Here is a 9,775-nt window from a genome sequence, read left to right as displayed (position 1 = left end):
AGAGATGGGCATGCAGCCTCGACAGGTGAGTCTTTCGCCTTTGCCACTGTGGCTCATGGCTGTAACATGCATCCACAGAGTTTGTGGCAAGACGGGGCCAGCAGATTGCCCCGTTTGCTCTCCTGTGGACCCCAGGCTATTACATTTACCCAGCTACCTCTGTCCTCAGCCCAGTAACTTGGATTAGGCAAAAACATCCCACGAGGCAAAACCGTTGTGCCCCACAGGCAGACAGCGGGAAAGACTGGGGTTCTCCCTGATGTCCTTGCCCTGCAAGGGGACTGATGAGGAGAGATCTGCCCAGATGCCCCACGCTGCAGAGGAAATCAAAACCATCTTCCCGCTCCTTGACTATGATCAATAACCTGCTTGTGACTTGGCTTTCCTGCTCCTCACTGGAAACAGCCCCTCGTGTCTCCGAAGCACTCTGGCTGCCGAGCCAGATTCTGAGCCCTGTTCCCGCGGTCTCCAGCGGAGTTACTCCTCTAAGTGACCAGAGGGGTGGGGGAGGGAGCCAGGCCAAGTTCACCCAGCGGGGCAGGCACAGAACCCAGGCATCCTGAGTCTCCAGCCAGCGCTTCTCCCAATAGCGTGCCAACCCCTCTTTGAAAAGGGGGTTTATACCAAGCTAGAGTGATTCACGCTACCATTAAAAAAAAAAAAAAAATCACCCAGGAGCCGAAGCATTTGTGGACGGCCTTTCAGATCTCTGAAAAGCTGGGGGCCTATTCTAATCTGTTGCAGGGGAGTAACAACAAGACTGCCACCTCAAACGGCACAGACCCATGTGTCGGGTCCTCAAAAGCCTGATGGCATCTTAAAAAACTGCAATATTATTATTTTAAAATGGATTTGTGGGCTTTGCTCTGCAAACAGTGGCTGGAAACAGTCGTTATTTTTACAGTTGACGCTGAGATCCTCTGGCCGCCCCTGGATTCCAGCAGCTGGGGCTTTCAGGGAAACCCCGAATATCCCAAGACATGCAATGACTGTCACAGCTGGCAACACAAAGTCAATGGAATCACTCTGAGCTTACACTGAGATAGCCAGATTCTGCTGCCACTCTCTAGAGCTCTGTTTGTCCGCTAGACGGCCCCCACCTTGTGTCCTGGTTGATATCCCTGTACGTGATCTAGCAGGGCTTTGCACAGGTGCAAATGACCGTAGAAATGGCAAGACGACAGAGGACTGGGCCCACTAGCCACACTAAATACCCTTGCCCCTTTCTGTCCCGAGTGGCTATCCAAAGTCCAGGACCCTGGGGACATTCCAGAGAGGAGGAGACATTGATGGAGTCTGGCATTTTCTTTGACGCAACCCCCAGAATGTGTGAAGTCCTATGGCTCTGAATACAGATGACACCAAGACCAAGAGGAGCAGTCTCTTAGCTTACAGCCCACCACCCCCTGAGCCTCTTTAGCCAACCCCAGAGTTCTCTGGGTCTTTTTCCAGGCCTATGCTGCACATACAGTCTCTTGCTTGGCTTTCTTGCCTCTCACCTCTTCATCCTTGTCTGCTCTCCATTTCTCCATGATCTCGCTTCACCCACCCTCGCTGTGTCACAATGCCTGGTTGAACCCTCTGCCCACGTGGGGCTAGTTTCTATGAGGCTTGTGCGGGCCCCTTGACTGTCTGACATAGAGGATTCATTCCTGCATCAGTTTGCTCTTAACCCATGGTGAGGTTTCACTCTGCTCATAGCGGTAATAACTCCCAGTTCTTATCACTGGATCTCAAAGTAATTAACAAATGGGGAAACTGAGGCACAGACCGGGGAAGACCAAAGTCACTTGTCAAGCCAGCGGCAGAGCCAGAAATAAAAGCCACATCTCCTGAGCCCCAGCCCAGTGCTCTATCTGCTAGGCCTAGATGATCTCATCACAGAGGTGAAAGAAAAAGATGGAAAGCATATAGCAGTGTTGAAATTTACCTGACTGGGAGGGACACCTGCTTCCTTAGGCTTCATGCTGGTCCTGTGCTGTTGATAGCTAGAGGGAAGCAAATTGCAGGAGCTGCCAGTCCCCTTCACTGGGCTTAAATTCACTCTCAAATGTAAAAAGCATGTCTGCTTCTGCCCAATATAATCCCAGCCTCCTTGGGCCATATGTGGCCCTGGGAAATGTTCAGAACAGAACCTCAGAGGTTTTGGGAGGGAGGGGGGGGTGTTAGGTGTCTTATCTGCAAGGATAAGGCTCTAGATTCTAAAGCCAGCAGGGCTCTTCAGGATTACCCACCCTCATCTCCTGCACATCCCAGGCCAGAAACACTGCCCTGCCCAGAGCTGGTGGCCGAGCCAAAGCTGTTCCTTGGGTATGGCAAATGGGGGCAACCACTCCAGGCCCCACACTTTGCGGGGGGTGCCTCAGGCCAGTGTGATTGGCTGGTGCCTGAGACCCTGGGTGCGCGGGGCTGCAGCCAGAACCCTGGGCATGGGGCAACAGTCAAGACCCCAATGCACAGGACTGGCAGCCAGGACCTGAGTACATGGGGTGGCAGCCAGAGCTCGGGGCACGTGGGGCCATCAACCAGGATCCTGGGCATGGGGCTGGCAGCCAGGAGCCCAGGGGTGCTGTAGCCCCCCCCCCACACCTGTAGTTCCTGCACCTATGGCAGGGGCTGATTTGTCCCGGGCCCCAGACCTCCTTGGGACGGCCTTGGCCAGAGCAGAGCTTGGCGGGAAGACACTCAGGTCTTGTCTGCACACAATGTTCTGTTCTTCCTTGCTATGTGCTTAAAGCAAGTATTCGCCTGCTTAAAGATTAGGTCTGTTTGGGGGGCTGAGCCAAATGGCCTGCTAGGTTCGGCTGAGAACTGCCGACCAAGGCTGTAGCCTGCCTCCCTCATCCTTGGCAAGGGGGCTGTGACATACAAGATACAATCCAGATTAGTGAGTAGCTGTGTCATCCCCGCCCTCTAACCTGGGGGCCCTTTACCTTGCTTTGCTGCTATACCCTCCAGCCTGGATTGCTCACAAAGAACCTCCAGCGTGCAAGTCACTCCCAGCTAGGTCTGTGTGCTGTCATCACACCCTGGCTCTTACCAGCCCTGGTCAATTTGCTGGGTGACCCCACCACACTCCCAGAATTAGATTTCCCCCCAGAAATGTCTGTCCTGTACTGCCCAGTCCTCCCCTGGAGGATGCAAATTATACAAAGTCTGTTGTTGCTTTAATAGAGATAATATGCACGCAACTTGCCACCCCAAATGAAGTTGCCCAGACACTTCAGTTCAAATACATGGGATTAGATCAAACAGAGAAACAAGTTTATTAACTACAAAGAGGTTTGAAGTGAGAACAAGTAATAAGGCATAAAAGCCAGAAATGGTTACAAGAAAAGTAAAGATAAAATGCAACCAATGCTTAATTTAACAAACTCTGCTAAATTAAACTGAAAGATTTCTCACCAGATGCTTTCAGTAGTTTTACTGACTAAACTTCTTAGTTCAGGACCCCTTCTCCCCAGAATGCTTCTTATTGCTTCAGATGCCAAGAATGCAAAGAGCAGAGAGAGCAGGGGAGGGGGTGTCAGTCACCCTCTTAAAAAACCTTTCCAGCTGAGATTCAGGAGAGAAAGCATCCATTAGGAAGGATGTTCCCTGCTGCTTTTTCCTCACCTGCTTAAGAACCCTTTCTTTCCCTTCCTGCTTGATTACTTTGTTTATTGCTTAAATGTAAACTAAGCAGAGCCCATATTCCTTTGATCTGGAAAAAGGGGTAAACAGGGAGGTGGGAAAATTTGTAGACGATACAAAGTTACTCAAGTTAGTTAAATCCAAAGCAGACCACAAAGAGTTAAAGGGACCTCACAAAACTGGCTGACTGGGCAACAAAATGGCAGATGCATCAGTCAATTCAGGGTGTCTTTCAGGGCAGCCCCAGGGAATCTCTAGCTTCCTTAGGAGTTCAACCAGCCAAAAAGACAGAAAATATTCCTGTGGCTTTGTTTGATTTCCTTCCTTCAGCTTCCAAGCTCACAGATGGAGCTTCCTGGCACATAGCTATTCACTAGTGCCGGAAAGGGCCATTAACCAATCCTTTGTATTGCAATGATCCTTGATGGCCTGTAGCAGGGCATGACTCACCAGTGCAGTGCCTCCCACTGGTCATCCTGGGAATTAGCTCTCCTGTTTTTGGAGTAACCTCTGCAGACCAGTGTGCCGCTTGCCTCAGACCTCTGCATCCCTCCCAGAGCCCAGTGCCCCTTCCCTCAGGGTTCTGCCCTCTACGGTCCCCCACAGTCTCTGGATTTCCCCCATCCTCTATCCCCACCTTGCCTCAGCAGCTATTGCCAGTCCTCATCTAGCTCACGTACACTGGGGCCGACTGCAGTCTGTACCACTCATCATCAGCAAGGAGGGTTTGGACCTGTTGCCTTTGCCTAACCTTGGCCTGCCCCTCTGCAACCCCAGTACTTGCTTTAGACCTTCAGAAAGGCCTGCAAGCAGGAGGTTTTCCAGCCTTGAACTCCCCAGCTCCTCTGGCCTTTCCCCAGCCCTGCTTCACCCTGGGTATGCTGGTGAGCTCCCAAGCAGCCAGGCTCATCTCTCTCCACAGTTAGAGAGAGACTACCTGAGCACCTGGCTCACAGCCTTTTATAAGGCCAGCTGTGGCCTGATTGGGGCATGGCCCCAGCTGTGGCTGCCTTCCCCATCAGCCTAGCCTTTGTCTCCCCCAGGGCAGCCTTGTCCCCCGGGCTGTTTTAACCCCATCAGGGCCGGAGCGGGTGACCACCCCGCTACATGGCCCATCTGCTTTCGACAGTCCCTCTGGAAGGGAAGGCGGGGTGTGGGGTGGGAGACGATTCCGGTGGCTGGGTTCACAAGTTCAGAGTGAACGTTTTCAAATTTATAAAGCAAAATGGAGATATTTTCTTACAGCATGGCATATTGGCATTGCACGTGGGATTAATGCCTAAATCCCCCCCTTCCCCACCTTGCACATCAGGAATCTGCTCCCCCACAACTTGCCTTGTGCTTTCACCTGGGTCCAACCTCTCCCTGGGCCAGAGATTCCAAGGCCAGGAGGGGCCATTGGGACCATCTAGGCTGACCCGCTGGATGACCCAGGCCATAGGATGGCACTGGATTAATTCCTGGTTGAGCCAGAACAGGTCTTGTTGAAAAACAGCCCGCCTTGATTGAGAAAAGTGCCAGGGACGGAGAATCCACCCCAGCCCTCAGTGAGCTGCTCCCTCCCTGGTAATGGAAGTAGCGGCCATATAAGATACAACACTGGATGTATGGAAATACCTAGCGTGTGCGGGCACGTGGCCCCTCGATAGCCACTAACACGGGGCGGGGAGATACATCCCTTGTCCCTCTGATTCCAACAGAACAGGGCCAGGTCCCAATGTCTTAGCCCTCAGGAGCAGGGGAATTGGGCATTCTTGGGGGCTCTCCCCCAGATCGCAGGGGCCCACCAGATCCTCCGGTCTGACCTGCAGATCCCAGGCCACTGATCCCCTCCCAGCTTCCCCCTCACCAAATCGACGAGCAGAATTCGACCCCCATAGCCCAACCCCCCCGGAGCGGGTTGGCCGTATGCTGAGCTCTGGTTTCCCTCCGTGCAGCCATGCCGATGGAGTGTGGAGACGTGGGAGCGCTGATGGCCCAGCGAGGCACCTGGATTAACATGGCCAGAGCCCCACCTGCCACGAACGCCTTCCCCAACTCGTCCTTCCCACCCACCGCCCCCCCACCCAGCCCGGGGGTGTCGAACGGGAGTTTGCCCAGCCTGGACGTGCCCTACTTCCTGACGGAGACCGCCACAGCGGTGATGTCCATTGCGGGCAACCTCTTCATTTGCACTGTCATCCTGCGGGACAGGAAGCTGCGCGCCGTGGTGACCAACCACTTCCTGGTCTCACTGGCCGCGGCTGACATCCTGGTGGGGGCCGTGGCCATCCCCTGCGCCCAGATGGTGGACGCGGGGCTGCCGCGGGGCCGGCCGACTCTGTGCTTGCTGATGCTCTGCACCCTGCTGATCTTCACGCAGGCCTCGGTCTTCGGCCTGCTGGCCATCGCGGTGGAGCGGTACATCTCCATCCTCAAGCCCTTCCAGTACCCGTCCCTCATGAGCCCTCAGAACTCACTCCTGGTCATCCTGAGCAGCTGGGTGCTGGCCACCTTCATCGGGGCGCTGCCCCTCATGGGCTGGCATAAACCCTTCCCGTCCGACGGCCAGTGCAACTTCAATGCCTTCATCGAGGACACCTTTGAGGTCTATTTCAACTTCGTGGCCTGCATGCTGGTGCCGCTGGCCATCATGCTGGTCCTCTACGGCCGTATCTTCCTGGAGGCCAAGCGGCAGATCCGCAAGGTGGCCGAGCGGGAGGTGGAGGTGAGCCGGCAGGCCCGGCGCCGCCACATCCTGCACAAGGAGCTGCGGCTGGCCACCTCGCTCTTCATCGTCCTCTTCTGCTTCGCCCTCTGCTGGCTGCCCCTCCACGTCATCAACACCCTCCAGCTCGTCTGCCCCGGCTGCCCCATCCCCAGCCCGCTGGTGCTGGCGACCATCGTCCTGTCCCACGCCAACTCCGCCATCAACCCCGTGGTGTACGTCTTCCGCATGCGCTCCTTCCGCCAGGCCTTCACGGCCACCTTCTCCTGCACATGGCACTCCCTGCCCGCCTCCGCCCCAGGCAAGTTCTCCGCCTCCGGACTCACGCCGTCCAACAGGCTGGAGCTGGCCAGCCACAACAGCCCCCTACCAGGGAAGTGACGTGGGTTGGTGGCCCATGGGATTGGCCCCCCGGGACTTCCGGAGCCTCTTTCATATCTAGAGGGTCACCGCTGAGCTAAGACTGTCACTGCTTCCTAGGGGGAGTAGGACCCCCCCCACCTTGCAGCTCCCCGGGCTAGGGACAGGACAGATGGGAGAAGAACCCAGGAGTCCTGGCTCCCAGTCCCCTCACTTTAACCTACTAGACCTCAAACTGTGGATCGTAACTTCCCCCTTGGATAAGGTCACCAGGGCTGGCTTAGACTTGCTGGGGCCCAGGGCCGAAGCCAAAGCCCGAGGGCTGCAGGACGCAGGTTGCAGGCCCCCTGCCTGGGGCTAAAGCCCTTGAGCTTCAGCTTTGGCCCCCTGCCCAGAGCAGTGGGGCTCGGGCTTTGGCCCCCCACCCCACCCCGGGGTGGAGGGTCCTTGGGGGAGGAGGCCAAGTGGGGGTGAGCCTCGGGGCGCAGCAGGGGGCAGGGGCATGATCCGGTCACCCCCCCACACACTTATAGGGAGTATCCTATGCTCATGCCCAGCCTCCCCAAATGTGGGAGTCACACACTGCCGATGCACTAGACCTCACTCCCCACTCAAAGCCAGGGCTAGAACCCAGGAGTCCTGGCTCCCAGCCCCCCTGCTCTAACCCACTAGACCCCACTCCCCTCCCAGAGCTGGGAACAGAACCCAGGAGTCCGGACTCCCAGCCCCCACAGCTCTGACCCCTGACCCGCTCTCCCAGAGACAGCCACATACATTTTGCAAAGCCCACGCCCTGTAGCGATGCCCCCGCCCCCAGGTTTCTTCTTTCATTCTGGGTTTGGATGGGGTTGGTTCCCCAAAGCGCTGGCCACCCCCATCCCCACCCCACGCCCTCGGGCCAGCGCAGGAGAACCCAAGAAGGAACTGGCCCAGCCTGTGTCCTTGCCCCCGGCGGGAGAAAAGCAGCGAGGGAAGCCACAGCAACAGGCCATCTGGGTTTTCCGGGTGATGCAGGCGAGGCCGAGGGGCCGGGGGTGGAATTTCCCTCCCAGGGCTTCAGCAAGCAGCTATTTGCGGCTAGGTTGGTTCAGCCTTTCAGCTCTCCTCTGTATCAGCCCGGTGGGACCCTCAGCCCGGGCAGCGGCTCCAGCCTGTTCCTGGATCATCTCATTAAAGGCATCCCCCTGCGGAATTCACTGCTGCTCTGTCCTTCAGGGGGTTGGGGGGAAGGGAGGGTATGGGGCATGGGGCAGTGCCGGGCTGTGCGTCTGAATGCGCCCACGCGTGGGGCAGTGCTGGGCTGTGTATTCATTTTCGTGCACCAGGGACTCCCCTTCACCCTGTCCCATGGCATGCCTGCAGTGCTGCTGTTTCCCACCAGGGGGCGCTGTGGCACAACAGCTGTATTAGGCACAGCTGACCCCAGTCTGCAGCGACCCCTGGGCCCACAGACCCCCATCCGCACAGCTTGGGCGGGCCAGGCCGTGGGGACCCAGTTGCCTCCCGCCCCAGATCTGGGTGGATATCAGAGCTCGGGGTGGGGAGCCTGGTCCCAGATCCCAGCCTGGCAGCCCCATCCATGCCAATGTTGTGCTCCCCAGCCCCTCTGGCGTGGGCTCCCCACAGGCGTTGGGCTGGATCCTGCTAGGGGCAGCCTGGAGCCCTGCAGATGAGCACACAGGGGTGTGGCTTCCACCCATGCCAGGCCCTGCTCCGCAGCCTCTCCTAGCAAGGGCGCTTTGTGGGGCGGCCCAGGCCCCCTCCTGTGGCCGTGGGAGGGGCTGGAGTGTCGGGGAGAGGGCTGAGATGGACGGAAGGAGGGAGGAATGGGGTGGGGAGGGGAACACCGAGGGCTGGGGGGAAGGAAAAGATGGGGGCGGTAGAGCGGGTGGGGGGAGAGACAAAGGAAGGTGCAGAGCTGCAGTTGGGGGGCGGGGAGGGGCATATTCACACACATGGTGTCCCCCATGAGATGAGTGGTTTCCTGGGTCATGCAGCCTGGCAGAGGCCTGGCTCGGAGGGGCCTTTGGCAGCCAGTGTGAGCCAGTATCCCCAAACTGGGGATGTAGCCGGACCCTGCATCCCGACAGTACCCAGATCACGCCCGGGGCTCCCCGCCCAGCTGGTTCCCCAGCTCCCAGTGGAGGTGGTTAAAGGGCAACCACGGGGTGTAGCCAACACCAGCCAGTGGCCAGGTTTGCAGCTCATGAGCACGTGTGCGTGGGGGGAGGGGGCCAGTGGGGAACTCGGCCCCTCCAACAAATCCTGCGGCTCCCTTCTCGCCCCGAGACGGCACGTGATCTGGGCAATGAGTTTGGCAGAGGCCCAGCTCAGAAGCCCCCTTCCCCCTCACTCCCACCCAGTCCCCAGGCAGTGGACAGCACGTCTGTGCATGGATGGAGAGCCAGGCTGCTGCATCACCGCAAGCAAATCAGCAGGGGGTGCTCTCCCCTCGCAGTCAGGGCAGGCCCCAGTGCAGTGCTGTGGGGTGCTGTGCTCCAGGGAATGGGGTGGGGTGCCCTTCCCTTGAATGGTGGCATTTCACTGCTAGGTGAGTCATTCCTACGTTTGCGGACCCTGCTCTGGGACTGGTGCCCCAGGCAGTCCTACCATGCAAATAATAAACCACTGCCATGCCCCCACCCCAGAGGTGGCTGCATCTCAGTGCTAGGTGAGGTATTCCTGTATAAATAACTGCCACAACCCCACCCTAGAGGTGGCTGCTTCATGGTGCTGGGTGCAGGTCCATCAAGAGAAATTTAGGGCCCTGGTACACCATGTTGGCTGGGGCCCCACCTCCTCCCATGTCACCCCAGTTACAGACATTTTGGGAGCCCCTCATGCTCAGGGAGGCTGGTACAATAGGCCCCCTTTCATCTCATCTCATCAGCCCTGATTGGGTGAGGGATCCCTGTATAAACAGCCTCTGCACCCCGCCCCCAGAGGTGGCCGCATCTCAGCCCATCTGGAACAATCCCACCTGTGTTGCAGTTCCCAGGACCTAGCTCTGCCTCTCTGGGCATCTCTGCCACGCGCGGAGTGAGAGGAAGCAGCTCGATATGGCGGCTCAGGTTC

At 57.6% G+C, this 9,775-nt stretch overlaps 1 protein-coding gene across 1 annotated transcript; it reads left to right on the top strand.

Annotated features, from left to right (window-relative positions):
* Nucleotides 1-5,572: 5,572 nt before the first annotated feature.
* On the top strand, nucleotides 5,573-6,940 carry LOC119847401 (adenosine receptor A1-like). The gene has a single exon (XM_038382185.2). The coding sequence runs from the start codon at nucleotides 5,573-5,575 to the stop codon at nucleotides 6,719-6,721; it is 1,149 nt and encodes a 382-aa protein (XP_038238113.1). The 3' UTR covers nucleotides 6,722-6,940.
* Nucleotides 6,941-9,775: the final 2,835 nt, after the last annotated feature.

This window comes from Dermochelys coriacea, chromosome 23 (assembly GCF_009764565.3).
Source record: "Dermochelys coriacea isolate rDerCor1 chromosome 23, rDerCor1.pri.v4, whole genome shotgun sequence".
Lineage (NCBI taxonomy): Eukaryota > Metazoa > Chordata > Testudines > Dermochelyidae > Dermochelys > Dermochelys coriacea.
Note: the sequence above shows the minus strand (reverse complement) of the source record. Positions and strands in the feature narration are given on the sequence as shown.